This window comes from Apodemus sylvaticus, chromosome 1, assembly GCF_947179515.1.
Source record: "Apodemus sylvaticus chromosome 1, mApoSyl1.1, whole genome shotgun sequence".
In the NCBI taxonomy this organism is placed as follows: Eukaryota; Metazoa; Chordata; class Mammalia; order Rodentia; family Muridae; genus Apodemus; species Apodemus sylvaticus.
Genome location: NC_067472.1, coordinates 74,932,084 through 74,951,313, shown reverse-complemented (window position 1 = coordinate 74,951,313; position 19,230 = coordinate 74,932,084). Strand labels below are relative to the sequence as shown.

General features: G+C 48.2%; 1 protein-coding gene across 1 annotated transcript in view; it reads left to right on the top strand.

Moving 5' to 3' along the window:
- Btbd16 (BTB domain containing 16) overlaps window positions 1–19,230 on the top strand; it is a 50,874-nt gene continuing 31,644 nt past the window's right edge. Inside the window, 6 exon segments of the mRNA XM_052197143.1 lie at window positions 1–18; window positions 2,613–2,761; window positions 7,367–7,440; window positions 9,233–9,376; window positions 12,789–12,878; window positions 14,203–14,317. Coding sequence (XP_052053103.1) covers window positions 1–18; window positions 2,613–2,761; window positions 7,367–7,440; window positions 9,233–9,376; window positions 12,789–12,878; window positions 14,203–14,317 — 590 coding nt within the window.

Sequence of the window (19,230 nt, the reverse complement as noted above, 5' to 3'; positions counted from 1 at the left end):
ATGAAAATGTTGAATTCAGTAAGTAGATCCTTTTGCAAGATGGCAGGTCTGGGGAGGTGGCTATAGATGCAAAATCCACAGTTCTCAACTCAAGGTGGCTAAGGGGTGGTTTATTCTGGAGCCAAATATAAGCAATCATGGCTCAGGAATGCGCATCTCAGTTACTCTGAGTTACATTTTCTAACGTGGTAATGCCTATGTGGCATGTCATACTAACGGGTCACTGTCGGGTGCATTGGTGGGAATAAATAGCAAGGAGTGGGGAAACCTCTGCTACACATGCAGGTGTTAACTGATGACAGTTTGAGGTTTTAGGTTGTTAATACATTTCGAAACTGTTTCACCTGACAGTCACGAGGGTGTGTCAGGCACAGAGGCAGGCAAGGAATGGCCTGCAAGGGGACAAGATAGCCAGAGATAGTTTTGCTCCAGACCTGCAGCATTCCATAGTCATTGATGTCCTCCTAATCACTTCATCAGCCTCATAGACTTCTTTCTATGGGAGCTTTCATTCCCAAGGCTCAGTCAATAAAGTGCTTTGCCATTCGAGACTGAGGGCTTGAGTTTAATCTCCCAGCATCCATAGAAAACACGAGTGTGGGTGGAGCACCCCAGAGTTGGGAGTAAGAAAAGACTAGAGAATCCTGGGGCTTTCTAGACAGCTATTCTTGCTGAACTGATAAGCTCTGGGTTCAGTTAGAGTCCTAATTCAGAAACTAAAAGGCTGATAAAGATATCCAATGTCAAGCTCTGACCACACATACATGCTCATGCACACACACACACACACACTCACACTGGTCATGGGAAGGCAAGCAACAGAGGGTTACAGTGGGTCTCCCATGTTTTCAGAAGGGCCATGTACCATTGAGTGCCTCAGTCTTCAATGGCTGTCTACTGGGAAGAGCAAGTCGAGGCAGCACTGTTTAGAAACCAGAGAGCAGCCCCATGGCTGAGCCGACCCTGGCTTGTGCCCCAAGACCACATCTAAATTCAATCCACAGCTTATAGTCATTTAGCTAGGCAGCAGCTAAGACACACTCCCTAAATGGTTTCATTTTATCCTTTTAATAACTCTAAAAACAGGGCGGTATCATTATAACCATCATCTTGGTCAGCATTATCATTACTGCCACCGCTACCATTACCAATATCACAGCATCATCACTGTCCATCATCAACATCACTACCATCACTATTAACGCATCACTTTAACCATCATCACCAACATTGTCACCATCATACTATCCATTGCCATAACTGCCATCAGCATCACCATCATCATCATCACCAGCACATGGACCACGACTACTATCACCATTCATCTTTGCAATTATCACCACAATCATTATCTTCATCTTTGTCACCATTCCCATTAAAGCTGATTCCCATTTTGCATGATGTCTGAGAGGCTCCGACAGTTAAGTGACTTGCCCACAACCAGTAAGTGACACCGACAGGGATTGAACTCAGATCCCATATCTCCACCTATTTTCTCGGTGCCTGGATGGTTTAAAATGGATGACTTCCATTCACATGGAGCCCTTGTGGCGAGTGCTTCTTGTTAGATGTCCGAGTCACCAGTCAGAAGGCTGGATTCCTAGTGTTCTCTTCCTTTAAGGAAACTGTGTGAATATTCCTACCAGCGCTATTCATAACAGCTAGAGGCAGAAGTAACTCAGATGTCACCAACTGACAACAGGTAATCAAATGGTGGTGCAGTCACACAGTGTGGTATCAGTCAGCCTTGAAAAGGAAGGATGTGCTGACAGATATGTGGAGGAACCATGGAAGGAAGGCAACTGAAAGGAGCCAGACATTGTGACATTCTACATTTATGGTGCTCAGAGTGAGCAAAGGTTTTCAAGTCAGAAAGCAGCTTAGTGGTGAAAGAGACGGATGGGGTGGCTGATGGATACAGTGCCCTTTGGTGGGTGATGAAGATGTTTTAGAGCTGGATAAAGGTGGTGGTTGCATAAGACTCTGAATGTGGCCTGGAGAGATGGCTCAGCACTTAAGAGCACTGACTGCTCTTCCAAGGTCATAAGTTCAAATCCCAGCACCCACATGGTGTCTCACAGCCATCCATAAAGAGATCTGATACCCTCTTCTGGTGTCTGAAGACAGCTGCAGTGTACTTATATAAATAAACAAACAAATCTTTAAAAAAAAAAAAGACTCTGAATGTACCAAATGCCACTGAACTGTATGTCACAATAAGATGGTGAATTTTCGACTGTGTATTTTACCAAAGATAAAAGTCTCTGTCCATAGTATCTCTCCAACTGATGATAGGCTAAGCACTCAAAGAACAGTACGTGAAGCATAGTACTATCCCGACTTGTGGATTCTTAGCTATGGACAAAGAAAACATTTGACCTTTTTGACGCTGTCTGCTCTTGTTCCAGACCCCAATTTCTGAAGTACTTTATAGTTTGAACCATAGAATACAGACAGCAGCCTTTATTTGGAAAGATGGCCCATGGTAAATACTAGCAGGTCCTAGAATTCACAGGCAGATTAAAATTTGCATTGGTTTTCTTTGTGTTGTACAGTCTGGGAAAGCTGTCCTGTGGGTGAAGTTAAAGCCCCCCCTCTCTTTGATCAAGCAGCGCAAGATTCGGCTGGAGCGCCGGATTGTTGGTGCAACCAACCGATGGCGGTTTCCCCAAGATCATTTCTGTGGAGACCTGCTGGCACTCTCCCAGATGTGCAATGTTTTGAACATAGACCTTGATGAAGCTCTGAAGAACCCAGACAGGTAGGGAGGGTCAAAGGGCCATGACAGGGAATGGCAGCCCAAAATGGGAAGGGGAGGTATTGATGACCAGCCCACGCTCACTAGTCGGTTCAGGACTAGTCTATAGGCATGTCTGTAAGGAAGCTTCACTCAAGGGCCACACATAGGAATGGACAGGGTCTGAAGAGACTCCTTGCTTTGGCCAGGTCTGTCAGTGGTGACCGATCCTTTATAAATGAGCTTTGGACCCTCACAGAATTCTAAATTTGTCATCCAGGGACCAAATGATCTCTGGAAAAAGTTCCAAGGCTTAGTGTTTGGATGTTTCCCATGGATCCCCACTTCACCTGGCCTACCATTCCCCTTTCTTCTGCTAGTAAGCAGTCTCAGCCTCAGGCTAGACCATCACATCTCCAAATTGTGAGTTCCACCTGTCTAGGGGACCCAGCAATGGACCTTATTGCTAGAGAGTCCCTTCACTTCCTGGTACCTTTGCCCTGGCTTTATGCCACTCACTAAACTCTGAACTGGCAGTGTCTGTCTCATGGGTCCATGGTTAAGTTGGGCTAAGCAAAAGCTGCCCCCTGGAGTGGTATCTGACATAGAAGGTCTGCTGGCATGGAAGATCCATGCTTGTTGAGTGACTGGTCAAATGTGACCATTAGCCGGTGGCTAAACCTCACTCTGATCATCTGTGAAATGGTCATGATAGAAACGCCTTTGAAAACTCAATGGATAATTAAATCTGCTACAAGTTATCAGGGTGTATTAGAAACACTTATTATTCGTCTTACGAATAGTAGTAGACTGAATAATATTGAGTATTTATCTCGGTGGAGTCTGCCCCAGCGGGGTTGGGAAGGTGAATTTTCTTCCATGAACACAGATCGCAATTCTGTCTCTGTGGTGGAAATCTATCCCTGGGACTGTGAAAAACTCTTGGGAAGCACCGTAAAGGTTCTATTTGTTTTTCTGTTTATTTATCTTTTATATTGATAGACAACACTTAATTTAGATAATAAAGAACATATTCTTAGTAACACTGTTTACCTTTAGACACTCTGATGTCACATTCCAAGGCCAGTGTGTATCAAAGTGCCTGGAACTGTATTGTGTAGTACACATGTGTCTCCCAAAGCATACACACAGTTCCCCAGCCCTGCCCTATCAGTAAAGTCTTGTCCCCACCTACTGTGTTGTAATTGTTGCTTTTCCCCCACATGGGTTCATTGTCAACTTTGACAGAAGCCAGATCAAACTGTAGTAAATGTATCACACCAAAGGCCACTCAGCTCCCGGCTCCCAGCTCCCAGTTACTTGGGGTGTGTAGCTCTGCCTTGCTCAGGTCAGTGACCTGCATGTCCTCTAGCTGGCCGGCTCCACTTGTTGTATCTATGGGTTTCTAGGGTGTGGGAGACTCTGGGGCTGCTTACTCCTAAACACTGTGTAGAGCTGGGGGCTGAGAGACACGAAGGTGTTGACTCCTTTGATACAGTTCTATTTCTTATCTGCAAATTGGATATGTTCTCCTATGTGACAGGAATCCTGGAAAGACCTTGAACAGACACACTCAGTAAAAATAAGCCAAGTTCTCTTAGGGGGACATTCTGGCATATGTGGGCACACTGTCACTTACCTAAAAGAGGCAGTACAGGGTTGGTGCTGCCCAGCGAAGATGTAATGGAGGGGCCCTCCCACTAAGGATCCAGGCATGCTGGGAAATGAGCCCAGGTCTGCCCTTCTTGGTCTCTGGCTGGTGACCCTGGGTGATGTTTTCCTTTCATCTGGTCTGCAATGCCAAGTCTGTATCTTGATCGGGAAGGTCTTAAAAAGCAAAGAAGATGGTAACAGAAGAGACCTTGCTATTTTTTCAGCATACAGTTCTGGGAGAGGGATGTTAGGGACAAACGGCTAGGCTATAGGGAAGCAAAGAAGCAAACCTCAGGCCAGAGTGGGTTCAATTACAGTAGGCCTCCCAGCATTCCCCTTTCTACTCTACCCAGGATTTATTATTATTATTGTTGTTGTTGTTGTTATTGTTGTTGTTGTTTTCAAGACAGGGTTTCTGTGTGTAACAGCCCTGGCTGTCCTGGACATCTCTTTTTAGACCAGGCTGGCCTTGAACCAACAGATATCTGCCTGCCTCTGCCTCCTGAGTGCTGGGATTAGAGAGGCTTGTACCACCACACCCTGCCAGGCATCTTTGTTTTATAGGGAAAAGCACTGAGACCAAGAGGCAGGTCCCAAGGCCATGTGGAAATAAATGAAGGGTCTGAGACCCAGGTCTATGACCCAGGTCTGTGTGGTTCTGCCCAGAAAGCACCAAGTCAACTTTCTCATCCGTGGCTTGTTGCAGGAGGCCTGTACACCCATGTGAACCTTCCTGAATCCCTTTTCTCTTCCTTGATCATGGGCCACAACTGGAGGGAGCAAGTGCCAGCCTATGAGCACAGCACCGCTGCTCCCTGCCACATCTTCACAGGGCATTTCTCCTCCTGGTGAGAGAAGGGATGTTGTGTATATCAAAGACTCTACCAGAGATCCCAAAGTGAGCCTGCATCTTGAGGTCTACTAAGCACTTAGAGTGGACAGCTATCATACCCGGGTGAGGCAGTGTGGCCATTTGGTCATCTGGCATCTCCTGGCTCAGCTGGTAATAGGGATGTTTGTGAGGCAAGTTGAACTCATGGACAGTGAGTGTCATGTGTTTTCCAAAACTCTTTTCCCGCCATTAAGGGCAATGGCCTGAACTCTGAACCCTGCCTGGCTCTCCTCAGACATGTCAAGTGAATGAGGGAAGAGATGAGGGCGGCTGAGTCCAGTCTATCACCCTTAATGGGTAAACAACTCAGGCTCCCAAGTGCCGTCCTGACGTTGAGTCACTTGTAGTCACCTCTGTCCTGGAAAGGGTGTCATGCTGTCACTATTATTCCGGAAACAAGCTCCCACCCAAACCGCCTCCATGCACCTGGCTCATGAGGGCTTCTGAATCACTGGGAAACAGCATCCTCAAGTAGACATTGGCTTCCACAGACCAGATGTGGTCTACAAGCATCCCTTGGCTAGTTGGCTTTCTTGGCATGATCGTCTACTGAGTATGTGACTCACGGTTTAGTTTATTTCCACACTCTTCATGTGGAGTACATAGCGTCTGTGAAACGCATTATCAGGGGTGCTATTCATATTTATGGACTCAGCTGACACTGACCGAACACATGCACGGTGACTTGTGCTAGGGTCACAGCAGTAAACAGGCACCCTGTCTGTTATGCAGAGGGCACAGGAAGAGAGAGGCAACCCGAAGACATCGCAGGAGTTTTAATGGGACAGTCTTGGGGCATATAGGGGATGGGGTTGCTGGCCCAGAGAGAGCAGCGATGAAGCTTCTCCTAGAGAATTAATAAGAGCCCTAGGAGAGAGTCGGGAGAATCCTCAGCATGGGAATGGGGCCTGTGAGTGTGTGGGAACTGCGTTCGTGAAGCCAGAAAGGGCTGCAGCCAGAGTGGGAGGCACAGGACTGTAGTGAGGCGGGAACTTATAGCTTTGAGTCTATAGGGACTCGGTGGTGGATCCCCATCAGGAGAGACAAGAGCAGCTCTGTGTATTGGGTGGGGTATGAATCCAAGGAGGAAAATGCTGTAAGGGTGGGAGGCAGACAGTGCCGGGGGACATAAGACACAGCCTGGAGCAGGGTGAGAAACAAAGGCAAAGATGCGGGCACAGATTGAAAAGAGCGTCTCATCAGACGGAGACACGTGCACACAGGTGACAGTGCCCAGGTGACTGGGGTAGAGGAACAGAGTAGGGGTTGAGCTGGACTGTGGAGTTAATTCTCAGATGGCAGCATGTGACAGCAGTTAGTATCCTAGAAAAGAACACCCTATGCTCTTCTCCAGGAGATATCTCTATTGAGTACCTACTGTGTACCATGGTTTTAGAGACCTTCCAAAGGAAGTGTCATTCTACTGGCAGGGGTGGCCTTAAACACCTCCTGGGTAAGTCAAGCTTACAAGCATAAATAGGGATCGGTATTTTGGGATCAGCCATAGTGAGAGTTGAGGAAACTCTCACAAAGAGAGAGCTGTGGTGAGGTGATGTTTTAGGGATGGATGCTGTAAGAATAGATGATGTAGGGGTACTCTAATGATATATATTGTGGGGATGGATGTTGTAAGGAGAGATAATGTAGGGATGCTCTAATGATGTAGATTGTGGGGATGGATGCTGTCAGGATAGTTTATGAATGGCTGCTGTGGGAATGGATGGTGTAGGGACTGATGTTCTAGTAAACTCTACAATAGGATGAGTTGTGGCCCAGTTTCTGAACCCCGCCACAAAACACTATCATAAAGTTGGTGAGCAATAGTAACCATATCAGTAAGAAGAAACAGGTACCCCAAGTCACACAGCCAAACTTGCACCAAAGTCAAAACTAGCAAGATGGAGCTGCACGACAATCTATCTGGTGCAGAAATTTAAGGTTTGAGGCCATTATCCTTTCTCCAACTCCTGGCTCACATAAGACACACAGAACCTGTCACCTACACCTTTTATGACTTTTATAGTTAGCAAAAAAAATGACTTAATATTAACTGCTGGGTCTTCTGTTTGTGTTTTCCCCTCAAGATTATGTGTTTCAAAATTCCAAAAGCTTTTGTCTGAGAATGTCATGAACAGTGGCACCCAAAGTGGGGAAGCAGGTGAGTTGTCACCAGTGGATTCAACCAGAACCATGCTGACCTCATGGGCCTCCTCTGGTCTCTGTGGAAGGGAAGCAGCCATTGGCAGGTCTCTGTTCTGTGGGTCACAATTCTCACGCACCACAGTGTCTAACATGAGGCAGATGCCTAAAAACAGTCTCCTATATGTGATGAGTGAAACCATATACACATACACACATGCACGTCACAGTAGGCACATAAAGACAAACACACTGATGTCAATAAGTAGCCTTGAGCGAAGTCTAAACATAGCATTCAGGAACAGGGTGACTCGAGGTTTTGTGACTTTGGGATTTAGCCAGTCAGTCACTGATACCTAGCTTGGCACGTGCCCCAAAGGACTTTCCTGTGATAGGAGCATAAATCAGAATAGAAGAAAGGTCCACTGAGCCAGGTGAGGAAAGTGGGAAGATGCTGTGGTGGGTTCTTTCCCTATCTTTTTAATGCTGGAGAGTGAACCTGGGCCCTCATATCTACCAGCCATACTCTACCCTACTGAGCCCTACCCATACTCCAAAGTCAGCCTCTTAAAGGAGTTTTTCAGAGTTAAGCCCCAAAGAATGGTCGCCTAATGTCAGAGACAGCCTCTTTTCCAAGGGAAAGATAATAACTTATTCTCATCTACCAACTCTGATATACCTAGAGAAGCAATCTGAAGCCTTCTTATAGCGAGGAGAAAGAATACCAGGATTGATTAGTGATGTCTGCCATATAATGGCCATCTTCAAATTTGAGATTGATATTCAGGGAAGGAAAATTCTGGATCTATAATTCTGCTCCTTTCTAAAGCCACCCCACATATACGGGCCTTCTTTTCCATAAACAAAGTACCCGAGGTCATCCAAGATTTAACATGCAAACTCATTTCTGAACTTTGACATGAAATGATATCTTTTGTTTTGTTTTTCTTTTGTTTTGTTTTGGTTTTTGGATTTGTTTTTTTCAAGACAGGGTTTCTCTGTATAGCCCTGGCTGTCCTGGAACTCACTCTGTAGACCAGGCTGGCCTTGAACTCAGAAATCCACCTGCCTCTGCCTCCCAGAGCACTCCCCAAGTACAGGCGTGTGCCACCACCACCTGGCTTGAAATGATATCTTAAATTCACCCAGGTACCCCAAGTCACACAGTCAAACTTTCTTGCCAAGAAACAGGGAGTGGCCCTCTAGAACATGTCTGGCTTGGAACAATTGTCCCTTTCACCAGCCCCTCCTCCAGCTCAGTGCTAACAGTAAGGGCAGAGCCATTCAGAGTCTTCTCACCCACTCCGCTCATGCCTCACCATGGCCTAGCATCCTTGTGTCTTTCACCTGCCCCTCTACCAAGGTCTCTTCTTAATCATCTATGACAGACACAGGGCAGAATGCCCCACATAAAGCACTCCACAGTTTGCAAGGGCTTTCTTTACAGGGCCATCTTACTTCAATATGAAGCCTCCTAAGAGAATCTACCCAAGAGGGTCCCCGAAGAGCCCCTGAGTTACAGGGCAGCTCTGATGCCTTGGAAATCTACAACTTTGTCAGTGGCACCAGAAACACTGATTGCCGTAACACTACTTATGTAGTTCCCCTCAAAGCCATCAAGTGCTTGGCCCCACATAACACGAAGGCCTCAAGAAGTCACTTGTTCCCATTGTCTGCTGAATAGCTATGGGCCGCTATGGGACTCACTCTGTAGACCATAAACAGTCTATGCATCTTCAGGCAGCAATGTTCTTGATCTGACCAAGCATCATTTTTGTTTGTTTGTTCATTCGTTTGTTTTCTTTCCTTAGACGTGATCCTTGAATGCCTCGGCTTCAAGTGGGAACTCCACCACCCTCAGATTTTTCAGTCTGAGACCTTGGCTAAGCTCTACTTGACAGCCCTGATACAGAAGACAAAATGTCCCCAGAGAGAGCTGGACAAGATTCTTAAAGGTAGTCTCCCAGGGTTCTTGGGACGGGGAGCCATAGATACCCTTGGAATTCTGGGAACCTGGCTTAGCCCAGGATCCTCACTAATGACAAATCATGTTCTGCAATGTGCATTCACCATGTGTCGAGGTGGGATGATCGTTCTTGTGTGACATTGGAGCTGAGAGGAGGTGGTGGGTGTGATGTTCTAGAATGTCTGGCACTTGGCAAACTCTCTGTGCAATCCCTCATTGTCTTTGTAATAAGCAGGTCTTATCCAGCCACATAAGACAGACTGCCTACTTAGAGGAGACATGATGGACTGTGTTGAATCTCCTGAAGAACTTTCTGGAAGGAAAGCGTGGTCCTGAAATCTGTCATGTCTCCCTGTTTGTGCTGGTTAGAGGTTTACACGTGTTTGTTCTCCTGTTCCTTTCCCTGATGTTCCATTTTCCTTTTCTTCTTCTCAACTTATCTCTTTCTAAAGAGAAGTTTAGGGCACTTATTTTACTCTCTCCTCTACATCTTCACCACCCCAGGCCTCCTTTTTCCTGGTCCTTACGTCTTCTCCAGTTATAATACTAACTTCTCCGGCTGGCAGCCTGGCCCCACTCCAGACTGACTCATAAGCAAATGACATGGAAATCCCATGGTCCCCAAAGCCAGCCAGCATGCCGGTCAGGGTGGGATTGCAAGTCCAGGCCATGGAAGCAATGCCTTTCTCTGGAGCCCAGCCAGGCAACCAGAGCCCCTAGTCACTGCCCCTCCCTCAGCCTGGAGTACATTCTCCTACCACCTAGAAACAGCATCTGACTTGGCATGAAGATAGATAGATATGCTGCTGTGATGCTCTACAGAAGTATGGAGGCCTGGGCCCCTGCTTGTGATGACGTCTTTGCTGTTCCTCAGCACTTGCCCCATGTGCTCTAGAAAGGGCTGCACTCCTCTGTCTTCCTATGGCTCAGGTCAGGCCATTGATGGAGCAGTCCATGCAGGCTCTGGTGACTTAGAGGCGGGGGTGGGGGAAAGTAAGAGAGCCCAAGGTGGGAAAGGGGGCAGTGCTCATGTTATCTTTAATGGCTCCAGAATAGTGTCACTAACAGGGACAGCCTATTCCCTGCCATTCTAATCCAAGACCCCTGCTGGTGGCAAGGCCTCCCTAAAGGTGTCAGAGAAGATGCAGCGACTACCACTGCTCACACACTGATAAGTGCTGGGTCATGCATCTCTGGGGTGTCCCATGGAGCAGTCACCACCCTCTCTATGCCTTTAGAAGCCAGCAGAGCCTCTGTCCCAAGGCCACACACTGATCTTACAATCTTTGCTGTGGTTTTGTTGGGAATGTCTGTCCTTGGAGCTGTCCCGGAATTGGCATGGACAAGGGTTCTGGTAAAACGCTGGATTGCTGAGCCCTGTGGGTTCCTGGGGCTTCCCGGGCTACTCATCCTCTTTCTAACGCACACTGATGGGCTACTGAACTTGGAGCTGGTGTTTATTGCCTAGGACGAAATCCAAAGGAAACAACCTCTTCTGCTAAGCATCCTCCAGCTGCCTTGATTCCACAGACCTCAGGAACATGGCTAGTTTCCTATCTGTCTGGGTGTCCTACATGGGGAGATTTGAGCCTGTGTTTCTGTCTCTCACTCTGGCCTAGCTGAAACCGTTCTTTCCTTCAACAAACATTGGGTGCTGTGCTTATACCAGGCATCTGGGGGGTGGGGTGGGGAACACCAAAATGATGATGAAATGCAGTAAGTAGCATGATCCATTATAATACTAGCCGCCCCCTCCTGTGGGCCTACTGTGTGCAAGGCATTCGTGTGTAGTGTCATTTGGTTTTTGCAATAGGGGGTGACTAATTGGCAAGACCATTCACACAGGCATCTATGCCATCAGGCGGAAACAAACGTGATCCAGAGCAAAAGAAAGACCTGGCACTTAGTAGGTACAGAGGCAGGTAAAGGTGGTACTTAGTATGTCCGAGGATTGTGAGGGGATGCTGAGGATAAGGAACTTTTATTAGCTCATCTTTCTGCAGTGTCACTTCCTCTTTGGCTCCTGTCTTATGCACCTTGAGCTCTTGTGGTACTAGACCTATTTGTTTTGTCAATTCAGCTAATATTAACTCAGGGCTAGTATGTGAAAGACCCTGGCACATTCTTGGGGTGGTGTGGCTAGTGAACCATCAGTGTGCCTGCCCAGTAAGTATAAAAACAGACCCATGGTTTAATAGTAGGTTGTGTAAGTTGGTCTTTACAAAAGAAACAGGCTATCTGCCCTAGGGGTCAGCCAGGGAAGGCCTCTCTAAGGGGACCTGTATATAGGCCTCCTAGAGAAGGAGAAAGTCAGGAAGGGAGTGTTAATACTACTCAGGGAAGCAAACTCAGACAGGAAAGCTTAGGGCCTAGGAAGAAGAGCAATGGGGAGAAGCTGGCAGCCATGGAGTTCCTGGGATCCCAGGCAGAGCTCTGGCCTCCGTGCCAGGGAGAGGGCATGGCCTTGGAGACCTCCTCTGAGAGCCTCAGCTTAGATCAGCTCCAAGGACACTGATTAGCTAGCAGTTCATTGGCTCGCCCTATCCCGTCCCCCAGAACTCCTCAGAGGCAGGGATCCTCCATTTAAAACCCATGGGGCAAAGCAACGAGAGTCACACACTGTGCAGAGCCACACACTGTGCAGAGCCACACACTGTGCAGAGCCACACACTGTGCAGAGCCACACACTGTGCAGAGCCACACACTGTGCAGAGCCACACACTGTGCAGAGCCACACACTGTGCAGAGCCACTCACTCACTGACTGTGAAGTGGCTTGGCAGGCAAAGGTGCTCATTACCAAGGCTGACAATTTGCATTTGATCTCTGGGACCCCAGTGGTGGAAGGAGAGAACTGACTCCCACAGATGGTCTTCTGACCTCTGCATGTGCCATGGTGCGTCCCCCAACCAATCAAGGGACAAAAAAAGAAGAGAGCCACCATGTGGATGTCACAGTCCCATACCCCCATCCTTTAGCAGGTGGCCTGTGTCCCCACTTGCTACCTGCTCTGCCCATGGAGCCCAGGCCCCCAAAACAATGATTGGGGCCCAGCTTGCCCTCAAACCGCTCACAGCCTAGACGAGGGGAATGTAAGAGGGGGCAGAAAGAGGGGCAGAGGGCGAGCCGTGGTACCCGTGTCCAGCACAACGCAGGTTTCAGTCACCCATTTTGGCAATGCTGAGCTCACCGGGGAAGCTGGGAGAGGGCGTCACAGGAGCTTCTGGGCCACTTTGCAGCTTCTTGTGAGTCATAAGCTCTTTCAAAATAAGTAGTCCCCTCTAAAATGCACCTACCAAACAATGGAACTAGATACAGACGCCTGTGTGTCAAGATCCAGGCTGAGCACAGGGTGTGGGCGGGGCCTCGTTCTCCATCTCCATACTGCATTTCCCTCACTAGCTCATCCACCCGGGAAGATCAAAAAAAGAGCCTCTGTCAAGAAGATCATCATTTCCCTGAGGATCAATGACCCGGCAGTCACCAGAGTTGGTAATGTAACCCACCTTCGTGTTCTGAACGGCCCTCCCAGAGACAAAAACCAAAAACCAAAAACCGAAACAACAAAACAAAACATCAAAACGCAGCATGCAAATGAGACACGCTCCTCCTCAAGAATACTGAGCAGGGACTGGGGAGGTGGCTCAGTCAGTACCGAGCCTGCTGCATGAGCGTAAGCACCTGAGCTCCATCTCCAGCACTCAAGTAAAAAGCCAGATGTATGCACATCTGTAGCCCAAGTGCTGGGTAAGGTCAGGCAGGCAGACATAGGCGATCCCTGATCACTGGCTAGCCTAATTGATGACATCTGAGTTCAGCAAGAGATCCTGCCTCAAAAAAACCAGGTGGCAAGTGATTGACAAGACACTTGACAGCAACCCCTGACCTTCACACACACTAGAAAAAAATAGAAGAAAACAGATCACTTTTAAAAATCATGGTGGCCACTGGTTAGGGACCAAGATGCAGGAAAGGAAGGAAGTACAGGCTTCTCATGCCTGGCAAAAACAGAACTTCCCTACCGAGCTTACACCTGTAGGTCCAAGGATACCGACAGGCCTGTGCTTCTTCCCAAGCAGTACTTGGCCTGCCCCCTCTCCACTGTCCCCCACTGTCTGGGGGACAGCAGCAGTAGAAGGTTCCTACAGAGAGTTCATCCTTCCCCTAGCTTTCCCAATCAGTCATCTATGTGAACACAGACCTCATGACATGCTCTGGTGACACAGGTCTGTGGATAGGCAGGTCAGGAGCAAATGCCCCAGGGCACTGGTACAACCTGTGGTCCTCAGAGCACACTGCAACAGCAGAGATACTGCTCTTGGAACATTGTCTTAGAACATGTTGCATTAAGAGGAGGCCAATTCCATCTGATCTCTAGCCAGGCGGTCTGGTTCCTAAATCATTAAATCGTCCCAGCTCTTCCCAGGAATGCCTGCCCTTTCCTCAGGATCCAAGAGAAACCCGTCATTAAGTTCCTTCATAGATCTAGAGAAACAGCCCTGTGGGACCTTGGACCAGATTAAGGGACCCCCGGGGGGACATGCTGGCCTTGTGGTTATCTGTCACACATACTCTGAAGGCAGGCTCAAAGGAGCATCTTTATAGTGGAGATCAGCTTTCCTTGCCTCCATCCTCAGCCTCTCCAGGAAGCTGTGGGTCTAGGTGGTCACCTGACCAGGTAGGATCCATACCGAGGTCAGCACTTCTCACCTTTCCTCTGAGTATCTCCTCCCCACCCCAGCTGCAGAAGGAGTGAGGCCCCCAGGTCGGCTACAGAGCCCGTGCTCATGGGTCCCCTGTTCTGCTGCCTCTCCAGCCTTTGCCCTGGCTCTGAAGAACCTCTACATGAATGAGGTGGAGATGACCGTGGACAACGTGCTGGGCGTGCTGGCCTCTGCTCACATCCTCCAGTTCAACCGGCTGTTTCAAAAGTAAGGACCACAGGAGGGACAGGCCAGCCTGGGCAAACTGGGAGTATCCTGTGAGGCTTCTTTTAGGAAACATCCCTCTTTCTTGGAGTTCCTCTGTACTAAGCCTGACTCAGAGCCCAGGAAGGGACAACATGAAACTTATGCTGATGCATTAAGTGTTTTTTGGTAGCCCTTGTTATTTTTGTGCATGTCAGCTAAGTGATTCATGATTCATAGGAATGAATTACATAGGAATTACAAGTAGGGAGACACTACCATGGGGAGAGAGTATGCTGGGATATAAAGTGACCTCCCTCAAACCTGGCTCGCTTATGTGAAGCTACTCTGTGGTGATGTTTCTTAAAGTGTTTGTGTGCCGCATGGAAATCCCTTTGTGGGATTTGTCTTTCTAGACTATCCTGTTCCTTCTCCAAGTCACAGGGCTGTACACATACTGTGTCCGTTTGGTCTTGAAGACAGGAATGGAGCTGAGTTATGTGGCTGACTGATTTTCTGTGCAATTTGGTACAAAGACATAGGGCAGGGATGATCGGTCTGTCTCATTTAACCTCCTCAGGCCTCAGTGACTTTTAGTTTGGGTCGTAGCTGACAAGGTCATACTGTACAGCCCAGGCTAGCCTTGAACTAACAATCCTCCAACCTCAACCACCTTAGTGCTTGGGTTGCGAGGATGCCCCACAGTTCTTGACAAGCTTCAGTTTGTCTGTATACATGACTGAGTATCCCACTCAAGACAACAGAAGACTCCATCTGCTCTGATAGGGCTGGGATAAGCTTTCTCCCAGGGAATCTGGAAGGATTCCACTCATTAATTTTAGAGGTCACATACTCAGATTAAACGCAACATGTTTCTGAGCTATTGAGCACTGGGGGGCGGGGCGGGTACCTAAGGATGCCTCGGGCCAGGCACTCCACCGGGAGCTTCTCACAGGCTTATCGAGGGATACAGATGCTCCCCAAGCCGAGGATTCGGGTGCCCAGAGGATGGAATGATATGTAAGACACATAGTGAGAGGGATTTGGGGAACTGAGAAAGTCTTCCAGGATGTCTGTGTGGCCAGAGGTCTGTGTAGCTATGCATGATGGGAGCAGAGCAGCTGAAGTCAGCGTCAGTTTGCGCAGTCTCTTGCAGTCTAAGGAAGCTGGCCTTGACTCTTCTTGATGGGAAGAACTTTGCCTGAGACTTCCCAAACTCCTTACGTCGTAGATGACACCCACTTCAGCTTGGCCTCGCCTGCTGCTGGTTATTAAACTGTGGAAGCTCAACTTGCTCACTTCGGGCATTTCTGAGCAGCTGCTTCCCAGGCTCACATATCAGGAGAGTGTTTTTCCTCTGGAAGGGAGCCCCTAGCCACCTTCTGACTCCACCCCTCACCATCCTGTTGCCAATACCGGAAGCCCTATACAACAGCTTGAACCCTGCTCCTGGCTTATCTGTGGCTGGGCCAAGAATCGCAGGTCCTCTGTTCTCTTGCCTCCTCCCCTGCCTTACTCTGGGTGCCAGAGCAGGAAGAATGTTGCTTACAATGAGCCAAGCCTACTGGCCTGTTCATGAGCCTGGGCAGACGAGACCTGCCCCAGATTCTTCCCATGACCCCAGTGAGCGTAGTATTCTAGGTCAGAGGCCAGGGCAGGTCTGCCACGCAGCCAAGCCTGTGTTTGAGAAGCTGGTAGTACAATTGGCAGGGGTGTGCCAGCCAAGCTTAAGAGTGTGGTGTGTGTGAGAATGTGTGCATACATACATGCTCAAGAAGTAGGTCAGCAGTCCCCTGGGTCACTTTGATAACACGGTAACTTCAGGCCATAGATGAGACCCTGCAAGTTATCTCATCTGGAGTCCTGGTTCATGAGAAATCACACTGACAGCTGCTCAAGTCTGAATCACACATCCTGGAGGTCTTTAAGGGATGGGACTTGTGCACACATGTTGTATAGATTCTCTCATTGAAGTTTGCATTGGTACCTGGGCTGGGATCACAGCTGAGATCATGGTGACACAGGGTGACTCAGGGTAGCTGGAGCAGAAGGGGAAGGAAGAGGTGAACCAGGAGTTTAGAATGAGGCTGGTCATATAGGACCTCAGAGGTGACATCAGCAACTTCCTCACTTGGTTCAGTCAGCAGAGCATGGTGAGCGGTTAGCAGGAACCGCTATGTGGCGTGGGCATAGTACTTCAGGCATGTGGGAAGCTGGTACTGAGGCAGCTGGGAGGCACAGAAGATCTGAGCTAAGTTTGTGGAGCAGAGGGCCAGGCCCAAGAGACATGAAGAAGGGAACCAATGGACTTCGTAACCTTATGAACTAGAGGTGTTAAAACAGAAGGAAGGGAATTCTAATAGGCCCTGGAAGAAATGAAGATTTTTCTATAAAAGACACTTGCGTCTCTTGGTCAGACCATCAGATTATTGAAACAATGGGACACACAGAAGTGAAAATTTCCCCAGGAGTCTCACGCTGAGAGAAGGTAAAGGTGCCAGGCAGAGGAGGAACTTGTCTCCCTAAAAGGTCATTCACACAGTTCCAACAACTCATCACATGACCGTATAGGATGACACTGAAGGCCAGACAGTGATGGGCCAGTCGTGGGCAAGACCACGTCTTGACCGGGACTGCTTATATGTGCATGTCCCTGGTCTTCTAATTAAACTTTAACTTCACATCAGAACCCCGAAGGCAGACTTGGGGATAGGGTGTGGCTCTTGTCTCTCTTTCCAGTGGGATTACATTGGATACCATCTCCTTTTTTTTCTGCTTTTAACTTAGCTCTTTTTTTATTTAATATATTTTAAATTTTTTATGTGTATTGATGTTTTGCCTGCATGTACGTCTGTGTGAGGGTGTCAGATCCTGGCATTACAGACAGTTCTGAGCTTCCAGGTTGGTGCTGGGAACTGAATCCTGGTCTGGAAGAGCAGTGAGTGTTCTTACTGCTGAGCCATCTCGCCAGCCTCTAATTTGACTCTTTTAATCGACTTACTGAGGATGGGTGGCTACACCTGGCTTGGGACACAGGTTGTGACCCTTAAGTTCAATATAAGACTTCTACAGGTCGAGAATCTACTCAGCATGGCTTCTCCTGTGCTCAAGTCCAAGCCCCAAGACATAGATAGTCAGTTTCCCCAAGTCTGTGAGGCCATCCTAGATCCCGAGGGTGGAGGATCACTGGTCATGACCGGGTTGTTTATTCAGTCATTGGTTCTCACCTTTTGCTTTAAAGTCAGTACATGAAATAAAACAACTGGACACCGTAGTTTTTGTGAGGGGGGGGAAGGAGGAGGAGGAAGAGGAGGATGGAGAAACTGAAACTTGCTCACCATAGTACCCTATGCCCTGACCACAGGTCACCACACATTCAGGACTGAACATCTTAGCAGCCAAGGCTAGAGGACACTTGATGAGAGATATGAGATAGGACTCAAGATTACCTAAAAATCCAGAGAAACAAATAACTTGGTAGAGGCACAACAATGGTTGTGGATATCTTCAGAGTCCTTGGTGGAAGCCAGAGAGAAACTGGATAGTGAGCCTCTGTTCTTTTCACTTTGGTGAAGATGTCAGAGCAAAACATAAGTCGGGAACGGCAATTCTCTAAGGTCATGGGCGTTTGGGAGTCCCCTGCTCCTTAGCCTCTCTGGCTCATTGACGAGTATGTTTAGAATACAGGGGCCGATTAGATGACTCAAGGGAAAGAGCCATGCCACCAAGGCCAAGAGCCTGACTTTGATTCCTAGAATCCCCCAAGGAGGGAACTGTCTCCTACAAGTTGCCCTCTGAACCCACACTAACACACACACACACACACACACACACACACACACACACACAGGAGAGAGCTCTGTGGCGGCTTCTCTCAGTGCCTTCTTCCATTAAATGAACACGTCTCATGTCTTAATGTCAGATAAGAAGGTTAAGTCACAGACACTTTGGAGGCGCTACCTTCCATGTGGCGCGGCGCCCTCCTACAGCTCCCTGCTTCCAGCTCACTTCAGTTTTACCCTTCCTTCTCCCCCCACAGCAACTCAATCATCCTCTCTTTTCTGCTACAATCTGCACATGCTCCCGCCCCAGACCTTCCCACATGCTTTTTTCTTTTTCTTTAAATATATTTATTTATTTTATATATGTGAGTACACTGTGTCTTCAGACACACCAGAAGAGGGCACCAGATCTCATCATGGATGGTTGTGAGCCACCGCGTGGTTGCTAGGAATTGAACTTAGGACCTCTGGAAGAGCATCCAGTGCTCTTAACCGCTGAGCCCCCCTCCCCCCACCAAAGCATGCTTTTTCTTCTCTAAGGATATTGGCCTCTCTATCCGGGCCCCAGTCACCTCAACGCCCTTGTGTTTCAGGTTCTAAATCCCAGTCTTTTCGTTTCTGATTGCTTTTCAGATTTAAGCAGAGTCAGGCTTCCTCTGTTCTGCATTCCCATGGTACCAGATTCTCTAGGTTATTTAGCCCAAAGGCGTCCAACTCTTTGACACTAAGACACAATGTTATCTACATACGTGTTGGACCACAGTTTGGACATGTCTCTCCTAACCCCTAACCAATTATAACTGTTCATGTGTGTACGTAGCAGGGTGTATCTTCCCATTGGTCATTAGCTTTGTTTTTTGTACCCTCAAAGTCCTGGGCCAGGGCCAGGCACATGGTATATGATCAGTAAATAGGATTTTGTTGAGAAACTAGTCAGTGGAAACCTGGCCTAGCTATGAGGAAGGACTGAGATATTCATCAGGAAGTTACTGCTGGAATCCATTGGTGGACATGAAGGAACAGCATTTGAGGCCACTTCGCAGTGTGACAGGAAGAAAATGCCTTGGGCAGGAGCTCATCCTGAGGCCATCTTGGCAAAACCTGAGTTGTGAGTTTATCTGGCTCTAAGCCACAGCACCATTCCTTGCTGAAGAG